The 16,681-nt window shown below is 38.2% G+C and overlaps 1 protein-coding gene across 2 annotated transcripts in view; it reads left to right on the top strand.

Moving 5' to 3' along the window:
• Window positions 1-996: 996 nt before the first annotated feature.
• Window positions 997-16,681, top strand: part of LOC127963319 (proprotein convertase subtilisin/kexin type 5) — a 46,821-nt gene continuing 31,136 nt past the window's right edge. Inside the window, exons 1-5 of one of the 2 annotated variants that reach the window (XM_052563168.1) lie at window positions 997-1,601; window positions 3,170-3,274; window positions 4,346-4,489; window positions 5,982-6,125; window positions 7,361-7,437. In XM_052563168.1, the coding sequence (XP_052419128.1) occupies window positions 1,431-1,601; window positions 3,170-3,274; window positions 4,346-4,489; window positions 5,982-6,125; window positions 7,361-7,437 (641 nt within the window). In that variant the 5' untranslated portion in view covers window positions 997-1,430. The remainder of the gene's footprint in view (window positions 1,602-3,169; window positions 3,275-4,345; window positions 4,490-5,981; window positions 6,126-7,360; window positions 7,438-16,681) is intronic. The other variant, XM_052563169.1, reaches the window with a different exon arrangement.

Genomic DNA, 16,681 nt, shown 5'->3' with positions numbered 1-16,681 from the left:
TTTAAAGGTACAATTTGTAAGATATTTGCAGTAAAATATACAAAAACCACTAGGCTAGTGTTATATATTTTGTCCAGCTGATTACTAACAATATCTCAAATGTTTTCAACTACTTGTAAATCATGAGAAAATTCCCATTCTGAAATGCAGTCGCTTGTCAATGACGTTAGTTATCCTTTGTTACCGCCTTTACTGACGTAGAAACCACATGACAAAAGTTTCATGGACAAATGCGGAAGAAGGTTTGTGACAAACTTCGACTAGAAAGAGATGCTGATCTCGCTTGTGGTTTACTAGACAGGTGAGTTGTTTTGATTTGTATCTTTACAGAAAATGTATGCTATTATAACGATCCACAAGATCAATATTATGTGGCATACACACCAAACGCGGGGTATTGCATCTCTAAACCCACGCGAGGACCTGTCTGATCGCGTCTTTGCATTGACTTTGTATGTAGCCTAATCTACTCGCGCAAATCGTTGAACTCGCGTTAAATCCATTATTTATCTTTGCCTCTGTTTGATGGCTGTCAGCGATTGGGTAGAAGACAACAAATCCCATCATTCCAGGCTCCTTCTTAGCGTCATCAAAACAAGCTATTGTTATTGTTTTGATAGTGCGCCCTCTTGTGGCAGGTCCTACAACCTGTACCTTTAATTCTCACAGTTCAGATGTTTTTTCTTTTCAGAATTTTGAGTTCACATCTCACAGTTCTGACTGTTTCCCTCAGAATTCTCTGATCATGGAGATAAAACAAATAATGAAATATCTAGTGCTGTTATATTAAAAATAAGCAGTCTATGGCCAATCAAATTTGAGGACGACAACAAACTACGGTTTATGGTACTTGACTGGCTACCACTGTTAATACTGACTACATAATTATATCCAAATATATAAAACAGAACAGTATACTTTGTCAAGCTTATTCTTCACAGAAGGCTCTGGGAATCTCATGGTTGTGTTGAATGTGACAAACGCAGCCTGATCTGTGCTGAAGGAACGCGGTGTGTGTTTAAGACCCTGCGGAGCCCCGGTAACCCCACACGGCTCGTTGTCCGTACTCTCCAGACTCTCTCTGTAGTTATTTGAGGGAGGCGCTAGAGCCATATCTCCACTTTACAAAAAAAGAAAAAAAAAAGGGAAGAAGTAACGGCACTGTTTTGAGATACCAAATCAAGCCAAAGCTGTGCAGACCGACTCTCGCGTCTCTGTCCCCGTGGCGTGTCTCTCTCCGCGGCCGATGCGCTGCAGGCTGAAGCGTTCCGAGGCTCGTATCCCGTTTAGACCCTGCGCTCTCCCTCTGTTCATGTGGAGCTCAAGCGACACTTCTATGAGAAACCCCGCTGAACGGCGAGACGAAGTTTGGTTGTTTTCCTAAACCGGGGGAGCTGCGGAGAGTCAAGGCGAGACAGAGATAGCGAAAGATGGGTTTGAACAGCCTCTCGTGCGTCTTAGGTTGGCTGTGCTTGGTGTTTTTCTCGTCTTCTCCGTGCAAAGCTCGGATTTACACCAACCACTGGGCTGTTCGGATAGCCGGCGGACCTGAGCAAGCGGACCATATCGCTAGTAAATATGGGTATAGAAACCTGGGCCAGGTACGTGAGTCCTGCACAAACATGTTTTTGATGTTATTTCATAGTATTTGAAGTCCAGTGCTCGTTTCCCTCAGTCCAAGTGTGCTATCGCTTTGATTGAACTTCAGGCGTCAAGGCTGAAAGCTTTACACAAGTTTCACAGAGTTGTCTTTTATAGTTCAGACGGATAAATTCACGTTTCCAAGACTTTAATCTTCACTAATCTGCACTAAGACTCGTTTTAAGCGCGAGAATATCCAGTTTTCAGAGTAAAACCCAGTGAACAAACAGCTCTCTGCTGACTCCCAACAACAACAACAGGTGTTTTTGAAACTTGACTGCGTGTTGGTTGGTGAATATATCTGCTGTATTTTATTTTATTTTTTTATAGTTATGAATGTTGGCAAATAACTTTTAGGTGTACTTCTGTATTATAAAGTAATAACTTAGAAACTGAAGTCATGAATTGCATTCTTCAGCAGGATTCATGACATGTAACATTCACTGTAAAATGCTAAAAAACATTACACGGGCTTAAAGGGTTACATCATTCACATTCCCTGTGTTCAAATTAAGTGCTTAGAATACTTGATATTAAAATTACATACAATGCAATTTTTAATTTGTTAACCCAAGCTTTGCAGAACTAAAGACCTGCATTTTAAAACATAAACTGCTTCTGTCTCAGTTTCATATTCCTCCTGGGAGCAAGAAAGAGATTTATAATAATTAAGTTTAATCTTATGTTTTGTTATCCACTTAGTGCTTTGGTGGAAAAAATGCTGGTGCATTTAGCAATGCAACGCTCCACTTCAGCAAGCCTCAGATCTGCCATGTGGCTAGAGATTCAGTGTCTGATTTCACAATGTGCTGTCTTATCGCTCATCTGTGCTTACTGTGCCAGTGAAGAGGTCCTTCCTCAACCCTGAGGTTGTCACCTCCGAAGTCCCTATTCATGAAAGTTGAAGTACATACTCCTGAACTTTGCAACTCATCAGACTCGTGTCCTCCTGTGGGAATCTGCAACAGGATCCAGGAATGTGAGATTGCCTTAGGAGCCAGTTGTAGACCATGTGTTTGTGCAAGATGCTCTTCACGAGCCCAAAAGTTTCCTACATCAAGTTAAATCCAAAGCAGTTGCTTTTAAAATCAATATAAGCCCATTTGATTGACTGTTTACTGGCCAAGCTTATCAATGACTTCAGGAGTCATTGTTTTTTAGGGCAGACCTATGCATCCCCATGGAGTACAGTAGTCTGTGGAGAATGTGTCATGGCGGCCTGGTGTTATTGCACTTGGAAAGTGATACAGCCTCATGAGTAACCAATCTTCCAGTCAATGACATCCTAAATAATAAATGATTTCCCGTTTCAACATGCCTGCGGTGAAAGTTGCTGTCGCTCTTTCCTATGTATTCATAGCAATATTGTTACATATAAGACTTGCATGCCCCGATATGCTTTTTTTAGTTCCTTAGTATAACAGCGTGGTTGGATTCATGTTTTGCAACCTGTTATTTTGTGATTTGCTGGTGCAATGTAGTAATTCTGATACAGTAAATACAGTAAATTTGTGTGTTGTTCCTGTAGATCGGGGATCTGAAGGACTACTACCATTTCTTCCACAGCCGGACGATAAAAAGGTCGGCGCTTTTCAGCAGAGGCACACACAGCTTCATCTCCATGGAGCCAAAGGTCAGGCCATCACTATGACAACCCCACACCTGTTGTTCACTATGGTCCATATGGACTCCTGGTCTTTATCATCAATGACTAGAATGTAATCGAAACAACTGTTGCGCAATGCATGAACAGAAAGTAAACCGTTCTGTTCATGAAAAATGCTTTGTGTGTTCGACAATTACCTAATCAATAATTACAATTATGCAGTCTTTAAATCACAGTATCAATTATAACATTTGGTTGTCTGTCTTATGTGGAACGCAAAAAGAGATATTTGGCAGAATGTTCACGCTGCTTTTTTTCCCCATTCAACTAAACTGAATGGTGACCAGTGGCTGTCAGTCTGTAAAAATTACAAAAAAAAGCACTTTTATAAACTAAAAACTGAGAATGAGAATATTTTTTTCCCACTGTAGCTTAGCCTTCAAATCTCATTCATATTTCGTATTTAGAAATCTGGTATCTCAAGATGTATCTTCTAGTTTGACAGCAGTGATGCCAAAAACTACTGGTCTCTGGTAACCGTTTGCGTGTTTTTTATTCGGTGGAGGACAGAAAATCATACAGGTCTGAAAAGACATTAGGGTGAATAAATAATGACATAATATTAATTCCTGCCTCAGTGAATTATTCTTTAAAAACTGAAATAGCCAGTTCATGGATTTCTTTTAAGCATATAATATAAGTCTGTGAGCTCCATGAATAAAGCCATGTATATTTCATCCTAATATTAAAAGAAAAATTAAGGTATGATATTGTGCATGAGGATGCGTTAATTTAATACTATATCTTATTACAAATTGTCCCATAGTGACATTACCTTCTTTATAATTGAGCATATTTTCCTCCATATTTCTCATTACCAAAAAATTTGTTGCCATCATTCTCACTATTGTATTACTACAGAGAAAGATATTTTAAAATGCACAGTATGTGTACATCATCATAGAGTTTATGGCTTTTAGTTCATGTTGATTTTTATCCATTATTGTGTTCCAGTAGCCATGATTCATTTAATTGGATGAATGTTAAAGAAAATAAATGTCATGAAACAATGTTGGTGTTTGTCTCCTTCTTCCTCAGGTGGAGTGGGTGCAACAGCAGGTGGTGAAGAGGAGAATCAAGCGAGATTATAAACCCTCGTACCCTGGTCCTGTACAGTACAGTACGGCCCAGTCCAGCTCCATTTACTTCAATGATGCTAAATGGAGCAGTATGTGGTACATAGTGAGTATTCTTAATCGACATGCTGTATATCGTTCTTTTGCATTGCCAACATTGAAAAACAAAAAAATTGTTTGCATCATTTCCTACTGCAAAGAAACTTCTGAGCAGTCCTTAAACAACGTCTAACAGTAAATGAATCCTCAAACACATCTTATTCTGAAAGGCAAAAAGTTATGTTTGTTTTCTGTCATGAAAATGTATTTTCTTTCTCCTCCGAAATAACTTATTTTTTGCTGATGTTAGCAAAGCCACCCAGACAAAAGAGTAAATGACTCCATTCAGTTTATTTGTTTTCATATCTCACGAGAGCCGATGGTGTGGTACATCAGCATGGAAGGAATGTGAAGACATCCTTGCACTTTTTTTTTTATTTTTAAATATGTTTTTACACTGTAAACGGCTATCTAGATTTGCCAGAATGTATGAAAGGATACACTTTGGCTGTGGCTAAAAGCTTGAGTCATAGCACACATAGCAATTGTTGTCATCACTTTCTGTCTACGATCGTATTTATAGCTTCAACCGAAGCGGTGAGAGTGAACTAAGCACTTGTTCTTTAATGGGTTGTTCCAGCTCTGTCAATGGTTAATATGGTTTAGATAACATTAATACTTTGACCTGAATGCATCCATTTGGCTCAGGTTTCTCTTGTTGACCTGTGAGTTGTACTTCGGAAGCAAATAAACTTGACTTTCCAGGACGGGGTCTAGTTCCAACTCTAGGCTCAATGAAAGTGTACATTTGGTTCCATGTGACGCATGTAATAACAGTGTCTGAGAAACGACATGAGGAAAGATGCAGTAATTTACGAAGATATGCTTTTAAAATAATGGTAGCTACTTACCACATGCTAGGGATTTTAAAGGCACCAGAAATAGCCAGGATTTTACTCGGGCCTTGTGTTCAGCATTCATGTTGCAGACACATTGAGCTGTGGTAATCGTGGGAGATGTGGGATTGAATCCACATCTGTATCTGTCTTTTTTTATTTTTATTTTTTTATAATAACCAGAAGACCCAAATTTTCTTTGTATTTGCACACATAGACACTAAATGTATTTATGATAATCCTTCAAAATGTACATTTCTCTTCAAAGGTTTTTAACGTTTTTGAAAGAAGTCTCTTATGTTCATCAAAGCTGCATTTATTTAAAAATAACCATTTTCTATTGTAATATATTTTAAAATGTAATTTATTCCTGTCATGCAATGCTGCATTTTCAGCATCATTACTCCAGTCTTCAGACGGTCACATGATCCTCCAGAAAGCATTCTATTATGCTGATTGATTTCCTGCTTACTTTGAAGTTTGGATATTTTGTAACATCATAAATGTCTTTACTGTCACTTTTAATCAATGTAATGCATCCTTAATAAATAAAAGTATTAGTTCTTCACAGTAACAACAAAAAAGTCTTACCAACTGCAAACTTTTGAACAGTAGTGTAAGCATACAGTTTGTTAATCTACACGTCCTCTTTTATCTTTGCAGCACTGTAATGATAACATCCATAACTGTCAGTCTGACATGAATATCGTGGGCGCGTGGAAGAGGGGCTATACGGGGAAGGATGTGGTGGTTACCATTCTGGATGACGGTATTGAGAGGAACCACCCAGATCTAATTCAGAACTATGTAAGTGCATCAGTATGTGTGTGGTTGTGTGTGGTTGTGTGTGTGTGTGTGTGAGACTGTTTTTTAAAACACTCTGCACACTCTGCATTATATAATTATGAGTGGTTACATGTTTAATCAAATTTTGTGTAAAACCAAATTTCCTATTTATGCCAAAATGATTGAATCAGAATCTTGAATTTTTCCCCATTTCCCCAACTTCTTGCACTGCATTCTGGGATACATGTGATTCTGCCTTAGAATTTGGCTGTCAGACTTTAAAGTGATATTTCACCCAAAAAATTAAAACTCATTGTCATTAATTACTCACCCTCATGTCGTTCCAAACCCGTAAGACCTTCGTTCATCTTCAGAACACAAAAGAAGATATTTGATTAAATCTGAGAGTTTCTGACCCTGCATAGACCGCAACACAACTGACATGTTCAAGGCCCAGGAAGGTAGTAAAGACATTGATAAAATCGTTTAACTGTAATTTTATGAAGCTATGAGAACCTCAAGCTACTTTTTGTACGTAAAGACAACAAAAATAGCAACTTATTTTCTTCTCATCCATGTTAGTCTTCAATTCAAGCTCATGACAGTACCACAACTGATGTCACATGGGGACTATTTTAATGAAGTCCGTGCTATGTTTCTCGGCCTTGAACGTTTCAGTTATGTTGCTGTCCATGCATGATCAGAAAACTCTTGGATTTTATCAAAAATATCTTAATTTGTCTTCCAAAGATGAGCAAAGGTCTTACGTGATTGGAACGACATGACACGGTGAGTAAATAATGACAGAGGTTTGGGTAACCTATCCCTTTAAGGTCGAGGTATCAGACATTAATTCAGTACACGGGGAAGGAGACCAGAGACCATATTTTGAATGAATGCCAATGGAGGAGAGGTTTCAGTACGCTCAATGAACAGCTTATCATTCAATAAACTGACAGCATTTCAGCTAATTTTCAACATGTTTGCCATCAAACATTCACTGCCAACCTAAAAACTAGGACTTGAATCCGAGCAAGTGAGTAAAACGAAGACTATTATTATACTGACTGATGTTTTTGTATTTATATAAGTCTTGTCCAAAAAGTAAATGTCCAAATTCACATGCTCACACTATTTTGTTCACTTTTAGCATTTTCTAAGTGTTCTAACTGGCACATTGCCGTAATGGACGGACAGATCCACATTTGACATGTTCTCTTCTCGTGTGTCTTTCTCTTCCTTTGATCTGTATGCAGGATAATGAGGCCAGTTATGATGTGAACGGTAATGATATGGATCCCATGCCCCGATATGATGCCAGTAATGAGAACAAGTAAGAGTGAAGTTCATTACACACGCACGCGCTCAATTCTTTGAGCATAACAGATCATTAAAACCCTGGAAAGGCTTTGTTTATACAGTCCCCTCTGTGGTGTGTGTGTGAATGTGGGTATTTGGCTTATGATCTGTGTGCTAGTAAGAGTGTTTGGCATGTTTTTTTGGTGAAATGTGGGTTTTTGGAGTTTGCTTTCTGTGCGTTTGAGGGTTTCTTAGGTGTATGAGTAAATACAGTGCTTGGCTTGCAATCGGTGTCTGTAGAAGTATGTGTATTAGGCATGTTTGTTTGGCAAAAAAGGGAATTTTGGAATTAGCTTTCTGTGAGAGATTATGCATGTGTGTGGAAATGTTGGCACAAATCAGTGTGTTTGGTGAATGCTGATATTTGGTTTGTTGTGTGTGTGTGTGTGTATATATATGGGTGTGTTTGGTGAGTGGGTGGAGGACCCCATGTGTTTTTGTGGCTGCCACTCTGCCAGTGTGTGTGAGCCTGTGCCAGATGGCTCTGCAGCTTTTTTGGACCGTTCAGACTGAAAGCTTGGCCCGGGCTCTGAGCCTCTGTGCACTTACGTTTCTGCGAGGAGCTCCAGTGCAATGCAATTGTGCAACTGATGAGAGAAAACTGAACCTCATCTGCTTCCTTCATACAGTAAAGCATCCCTGAATGACAGTAATTTACTCCCCTTCATGCCATTCCAGAATTTTTTTTTTTTTTTTTTTTTTTTGTAGAAGGCATAAGGAGAAATCTTTTTTTGAGGATTTGAGGCTGGAATAATTTGTGGATTAGCGCGTACTGAAGACGTGATCTGTTTCAAATGATTCAATTCGATTTGGTGAACTGGTTCGACCGATTCATTAAGAAGATCCGGTTAAATAGAAAGATTTGTTCCCAATCCAGACATCACTAGATGAGACAAAGCCAATTAATCCCACTACAAACGAGGCATTTGTTGCATCCAGTGGGGACATAATTACTGATTATAATGACTTATACTGTCTTTTTACACACTGCGTATCGCGCTGCGTAAATTTAAAAACATGTCTATATTTGTGATCTGAGAATCCACACACAAACCTACTCTACACTGTTCAAAACTCGTGTTTGAATCATCAGTGGCAAATTATTTAAATATAAATAACGTACTTACAAGCTGCAAAGTTCTTGCAAAGTCCAAAACTAGTCCAATCGCGTTTCCAGGAGGTTCCCCGATAAAAATTGCTGTTAAAATATGGAAGCGCGATTAGGCTAGTTTAGGACTAGTTTAGGACTAGTTTTGAGAAGCAACTGGGCAGGATTTGTTGTGAAAACCTGGCAACCCTCATCTGAATGCACGTGCTGGAGATATACTTCTAATTACAGGAGCATCTTTACTGATGAGATGTGCATGAAAATTTTTTGCACAGCCCTATCTCACTGCAGACACTTCATCAGCTTGAGATCATTTTTTTTTTTAGATCTGCCTTTTTAGAGATCAATCATCCCAAAGCGATTATTGGCCGATAGTGATTGGTAGTCGATTAATCTGAGCACCCCTAACTATAAAAAATTGCTTTCAAAATATAAAAAGACGCTATATTTGAAAGCGAATTTTCACAAACTGGTCGCATTTGGTCTTTAAATCAAAACAGAGAAATTATGTATTGTGTAATGTTATTTTAGCAATTTATATACTATAGTTTCTAATAATGTTTTGTATTGGCTTTAATTTTTAAATTTTCATTTTGGTTACATATTAGGAATTTTGTCTTTTATTGAAATGCCATTTTTATATTACTATTAATATTACTACTGCTTCATTTATTATTTGAAATGAGCATTTCTATTTTATTTACTTTTTTCAGCAAATTTTTTATTTCAGATTTTGAAATTCAGTTTTTCATTGTTTTAGTTAAGTATTTACTTTTTTTTTCGCTATTATGGTTTAATATTTTCTTCTAATAGTTCAGTTTTGGTAATAAAATTTAATACAATTTCAGCTTTTAATTCAGCATTTCAATGTTTTTTTTAAGTAATTTTATTTTTAGTTACAAATATTAACCTTGTTTAGTGTAAAATGTTGCTTTTTAAGGACAATACTTATGAGAAAGGCACATTTCTAATCCACCAATTCTCATAACCTTAATGCAGTGGTTCTCAACCTGCGTGCGGCCCGTCACAAATTCAAATGTGGCCCACCATGCTGAATTAATTTTAGTTTTTACATTAACTTAAAAATGTACAAAACCTTTATAAGCTATAGGCCTAATGTTTTTATGTAAAATAATTTTTACATAACAAAACAAGAATATGCTTTAATTGTTTATTGTTTATTAGCAGTGTTAATTGCACTGCTTTAATGTAAAGAAAATGCATATTTTTTTATTAAATTGTATCATATTTATCCCTGAGTCCAACAAGTCTCTATGCACCTTTTCCATTGTCTATAAGATTTTCCCCCTGTATTATTATTTTAGAAAGGTGATAGCACACCTCTCCTCAATCTGTGCATTTTGAGATCTGATCCATGTCCACAGCTCAAATGGTGCAGGACGAGTTATGTGCTGAAATATAATACTTATCCCAAGGAATGAGCAATAGAAGTGTTTTTTGCATTGCCTGTATCAGACACCCATCTGGAGGTTTATGTGAGTGCACGTACACATAAATGTTTTGCTGTCGTGAGCACTATTCCCCCACTTAATTTATACTTTTCAGGAGCCCCATTAGAAGTATTTCCGTGGGAAAGGAAAAGGGGAGTGTTTGACGCTGTCAGTGTTTTCAGGAGGAAGCGTGTGCTGGAGACCGAGAGGGAGTTTTAGGTCTGCATGTATAGACACGCTCTATAGAACACCATACACCTCCTGCTCTGGCTTCTTCTGTCTCTGTCAGCCTTCGAATGCAGACAGTTCAAATGTTCTCACCTCATAAAGGAAGTATAGACAGCTATATGGCAATTAACTCCTTTAAATTGGGCATATCCTGCATTTTTTTGTACCAAGTCTGCTTCTAATGTTAGTTGAGATTATTTGTGATAAACAAAATGTAGTTATTAACGCTTTCCTGCTTCATCTGAGCAGGGAATTAAATAGGCTGATTGTGCTACTGTGTCTTTAAGAGTTGCATATGTAAATGACCTGCTTTATGATTGGCTAACATCTGTACTTGTTATAAATGTATCTAATAAAAGCTTTAAAAAAATCTAATTAAAATAAATACAATTATTCACAATATATTGTGTTTGTGTATAGCTATAATAATAATAATTATTATTACTAATATATATATATTATTATATAAAGTGTAGTGGTGGGCATAGATTAATTTTTTTAATCTAGATTAATCTCACTGTAATCTTGGAATTCATCTAGATTAATCTAGATTAACGGCGATATTTTAATATTAATTCTCCAAGATGACCGCTCTGAGTCTCTCCTGTAGAGCCTGATGAGTTTGGAGAACACCTGACAAGGGATCAGAGATTTTTTTTATTCACAATCTTCCCACATTCTTCAGATTCCCAGCTCCATGTTGGTGCTTCTCCTCTTCAGTTCACCCCACTTGTTTTCTATAGCAGGGGGGGGCAAGTAAATTTGGCATTGGTCCCAAAACATTTGTGCCACTAGATAGTGGGCCAGAACATAGTCAAAAAATAATTTAAATTAATTGATGAAAAATGAAACTAGAATTGCCTGTGACAGACTGTTACTGTGTCTTTTGTAACTGGTAGTGAGCTATTACTCCGTGTTAAATCCTGTAGTAGGACTGTCATTAAAGGGGGGGTGAAATGCTCGTTTTCACTCAATATCATGTTAATCTTGAGTACCTGTAGAGTAGTACTGCATCCTTCATAACTCCAAAAAGTATTTAGTTTTATTATATTCATAAGAGAAAGATAGTCTGTACCGATTTTTCCCGGAAAAACACGAGCGCCTGGAGGCGTGACGTGTGGGCGGAGCTAAAGAATCACGAGCGTCAGTTGCGTTGACAGCGTTTGGAAGCTGTGACAGCTGTGAAGGCTGAAACTGAACGAGAGCAGCGGCAGCAAGGACTCGCTCCGAGCGGGGCTCGAACCCGGGTCTCCGATGGGAGGCGGACGCACTAACAAGGAGGCAGAGATATTTGAAGCAGTTTTACTCACCGCATGTGGTTCCAACACACGATCGTGACCCTTTTTCGTTGGGACTGCATTATCCTTAAGAAATAAACGATGTGCAAATCCGGCGTCAAACTGGACCTTGTTTGTAAAACAAGCATCTTCGAAATGCAGGGAACAAACAAACACACTTGCACAACTCCGTTGATGCTCTGTAAAAATAAACTCCATCCACTGGTCCCTTAATGCTGTTTCTCTTTTGGTAATCTGTGCAGGGTTGTCTTGCCCTGGCAACCAAAAACACACTCCTTTTGTGACATTTCGCTCTCGCTCTGATCAGTGAAGTCTGTTTTGCTCTCAGTGCTCTGCTATACGGGAGCTTGCGCTCTTCCGGCAGAAGTGCCTCAGGACCCATATAAGGAAATTCCGCTCCATCTAACGTCACACAGAGCCATACTCGAAAAAAACTTTCCAAAACTTGTGACAAACCGGAAGTATTTTTTTGGAACAGAAATACTCCTTCAAACGTACAACTTAATTTTTGAAACTTTGTCCATGTTTAGCATGGGAATCCAACTCTTTAACAGTGTAAAAAACTCAGTATGCATGAAATAGCATTTCACCCCCCCTTTAACGTTTAAGCTAGCTTGTGAGAGAAAATGGCACTATCAAAGAGTCTAAAGAGAAACGTTAACAGCGATGTGTTCATCTTACCTAGTTTTGTGAATACAAAGCCGGTGTGTTTTATCTGCAACCAAGTTATCACTGTTTGCAAATAATATAATATTAGGAATGGCGAATTAAAAGCTTTTAAAATAAAAAGTCATCTCAAAATAAACCTATGTTGCAATAAAGACAGAATTAGATTTTTATCTGTTGCTATTTGCTAGAATCCATGATGCTGTGTATCTAAACAAGATGTCCAGGACCTCCAGCAGAAAAATAGGCCGACAACATTAAAGATACAGCAGTATATTTCATTGTACACATGGAGTACTTTTTTTTTTTATCTCTCTGCATTGCTTTAAACCCATCTCATGTGTGCCAAAAAGTAATTTTTTGTTTTGTTTCATCTGTACATAGAACGTCTGTTTGAAGTTTCAGTAGTGTCTTGAGACCCTCCAGCTGTGATACTTGAGCCTTCATACTCCAGCTGTGATACTTGACACGTCGGACCCATCATATTGCCGGAACATTGCCGGGTCGCCTTCTGTGTGAAAGCAACCACCTCCCGGGATTGATTACCGCATTGAACCCGGGTCGGGGACCTAGTAACATTGGCAGATTCAAATCGGGACGCGCGCTGTAAGAACAAAAGCCAGATATAATGCCGTGTCGAAGTGATGACGCGCGTTATCGGCTGTTTTGAAGGAAGATCAACATTCGTGAAGAAAAAATATGTGCAAACTGTAATGAAGCAGAGATCAGTTAGTTCCTCACTTTCTGCGCTGACGCCGAGATTGTTTGCTTGCTTCAGTGAAAGTATAACGTGCCTAATGTTTTCGACTCATACATTACACGTCACGCCCTGATGTCACGTGTCGTTACGGGATCTTCAAGGGTTGTGTGTATTTGCCGGAATGGCAGTGTGAAAGGGGCTTTGGAGAGTCTTTAGCCACACAAACGATCCTCCTCGCCTTGCCTTAAAGGGGTAGTTCACCCAAAAATGTAAATTGCTCACATGATTAACTCAGACTATCCTAGGTGTTACATGAATTTCTTCATTCAAATGAATACAGTCGGAGTGATATAAAAAACATGTCCTGGATTTTGGATTTTGAAGCCCAAACAAGTGCATCAATCCATCATAAAAAGTGCTCCACATGAAAAATATCCATATTTAAAGCTTTCTAAACTGTAATCTGTAAACTGTAATCCACTAATTGTTGTACTGTACATGTGTGCATGTGAGAGTGCCATTTTAGCAGATGATGTAGGCATAGAAAAGGCTCCAGCGATTGGATTATTATTATTAGAAAATGTTTATTATTAGACAAGATTATAATGGTATAACTCATTTTATAGAATTAACTTAGTTACTGAATTTGACTGGAAATATTTTTATATAAGTAAAGAACTTTATTTCTTTAGTCAATTATTAAAGTATTACATGTTTCACTGTATTTGGGATTTTAAGAACAAGTGGAAAATGTTCTGAATGTTTCATTTCATTCAAGTGAAATTAGCAAGCAGTTGAATTTATTTAGCAGTTGAAGTTGAATTAGCTAGCAGACTGAATTTACATTCGTATTAAACGCAGAGCCAGGCGCGAGCTGTCAAAGGTTGCGCACGTGAGTCGAGCCTCATCCATACTGCCAGATGCGCTCATGGAGATTTACGGTGCAGGGATATAACCGAGCATTACGAAACAGGCTGCGTGATTGCGGAAGTGTGAACGACTCGTCCATGATGCGGGATACGCACCGCGTGGGGAAGAGAGGGGCGAGTATGAGAAGCATTCAGAGACACAGGCTGTGGTGTCTGGTCTTCTGAATTGTGAACAGCGAACATGCAATAGGAGGTGCTCTTGATATGCATTGTGACGCACAATGCATTACCTTTTATGTTCGTTGTCTGTCTTTTCAAAGCTTAAGTTACATAACGTTTTTATTTAGTTTTAATTTGCCTAACTATTGACCTGACCCTGTAGACGCCGTAATCCCACTCTGTCTCTCTCCTGCTTTCTGTTTAAAAAAAAAAAATGTTTAATGGTAGCTAGAGCAGAGCTGATTGGGGAGAACGGAGGTGCCCTCACTCTATTGGTTAGTAAGACTGTCACTCAAGGCTGCAGTAATATCGCGTCTAGGGCTGTAGCTATCGAATATTTTAGTAATCGAGTATTCTACCTAAAATTCCATCGATTAATGGGATAAAATTTGTTTTTGCTTAATTATAGTGCAATATTAATTATGCAAGAGAAAATAAGACTCCTGGGTCTCGATTTTTTTTAGACTTTTTAGATTTTTTATTTTATTTATTTTTTAAATGCATAGAATTCAATGCATACATCAAAAATAAGCATTTAATTATTACCCATTGTTTCTGTCTTTACTTGTACTGTGAACAATGACAATAAAGTTGACAGATGAATTAAGTATATTTAAGTGCCATTCAGTTGGGGTTTTAAATAAAGCATTTTCTGAGATGCACATTAAACACATAAAACATTAATTTATCTTTTAATTATTTAAAATTTACTTAACTTTCTGGTAAACAAAGGGGATTTACTATAAAAAATAAAACATGGAAGAAATGTTGTGTGATTAAAACTTTTAAAAAAAGTAAGATTTCTTTTTTTAGTAGTAGGCTATGTACATTCTGCTGAACAACAGTCTTTAACCGGACTTTTATTTTGATGGGTTGGCGTGCCTTTACAGTGTGATGTGACGCTAGTTTTACTCAACTCAAACGGTCAAATGCTCATCAAGTGACTGTCAGAGCAGTTCTGGAGATGTTGTACATGTGTTCACGTCTTATTTAGAGAGATAGCAGACGCTGAATTCACCGCGAGCTTCATGCGCGCTTCAGTGTGTTTAATGAATGAAGACGCGCTTCTGCTCCATTCATTAACAAAGAAACGCAGAACATGCGAGATTCATATTTAAACAGACTATTCCGGCTTAATATTTACAGATATTAGTCCATATCGTGATTTGATGTAAGTGCAATGAGCTATTTTTGATGAATTCATTCAAAATTTGGCAAATTCCTTGCCATTCCGCGTTAAACTGTAAATTCCGTTTTTATGACTGGATTCCGCGATTCCCTCCGCGTTTTCTGCATCGCAGAAATCATAGGGCCCTAGTTGTGGTATGCCAGCTCTATCTTGCAATGGACACACGCCACGACGTTCTCTTTACGTTTGCCCGCGCACTCAAATCAAAACACTGCTGACTCCTTGCAGTATGCGACTTCGGACGCAGAGCTTGTGTCTCCTTTCGCTTTGTGGGTGACGTAAACGCGTTGTCACATTAAAAAAAATCATTGCCAAAGAACCTGATGTGAGATTTAAAATATATTTAAAAGAGGCTTCGAGGCAGAGGAATTTGCCTCGATCATTTTTTGTAATCGAGTTACTCGAGGAATCGTTTCAGCCCTAATCGCGTCCACATCGCAGGCTTTTGCGATGAGCAAATCGGAACGTCTCAAATCGCAATTTCAATTCGATTAATCGCACAGCCCAACCATAAAACTTGGTTCTCGTGTAACTAGCATATTCTCACCGGAGCTTACGCTATGTCTACATCATCCGCTAAAACGCCACTCTATCAAGAATGCGTGTATGACAGTTAGCGGAAGCTAGAGATTTCAGTTCAGAACGTTTTAAATGTGGATATTTTTCTTACACAAACTCATCATTTCGCTTCAGAAGCCCCATCTTCCGGAGCCATGTGATGCACTGTTTATATGATGGATGGATGCACTGAGTCTCAACACCCATTCACTAGACTAGATCAAGGGGCACTTTTCATTTTTGTGTGAACTAGCCCTTTAAGACAAAATAGACACTTCCTCTTCCAGGCAGAATTTTTTCATTTTCTGTTGTTGGGGACTTCTTAATTTTTGCCCTTATGGTGAAAGTGTGGATTTTCAATGCTTTAGCTGCTTGCTTACAGCCAATTTCTATTTTGTGAAGCTCAACAATCTTGTTCATCACATCAGAACTAAATAATTTTTCTCATTGTGATGGATGATCACGGGAATTTGGCCTCTGATCCCTCATATTTATACTCCTGTGAAATAGGAAATCATGGTTGGATAATTACATATTGTGGTGTGGTAAAAATTTAAAAAAAAATTTAAGATTAAAAGGATAAACAATGCAGATATGTTTTCACAGCCTACTTTGCTCAGTTATACCAAGGGTGCTAATAATTCTGACCATGACTTTTTTTGGGGGGGGGGGGGGGGGCAGTTATTGAGTGATTCAGTAAAAGTCTCCCCTGTCTTTTGGCCACTATCCTACACAAGCTGTTGATCTTTTATGTGCTGGAATGTTTTGTGTTGGTTCTTCCGCTGATAGTTTGTGTAATGTGAGTCTTTATTTCCCTGTGGTGGGTTTTGACCGTGAGCTTCACCACCGGGGGTCGTTCTGAGTGACCGAGCAGCTGTACTGTAAATATTGGAAGTTCATATATCTGACAGATGAACATGGGCTTTGCACTA

Source organism: Carassius gibelio, chromosome B8 (assembly GCF_023724105.1).
Source record: "Carassius gibelio isolate Cgi1373 ecotype wild population from Czech Republic chromosome B8, carGib1.2-hapl.c, whole genome shotgun sequence".
Classification (NCBI taxonomy): domain Eukaryota; kingdom Metazoa; phylum Chordata; class Actinopteri; order Cypriniformes; family Cyprinidae; genus Carassius; species Carassius gibelio.
This window is presented reverse-complemented; position numbering and strand designations above follow the sequence as displayed.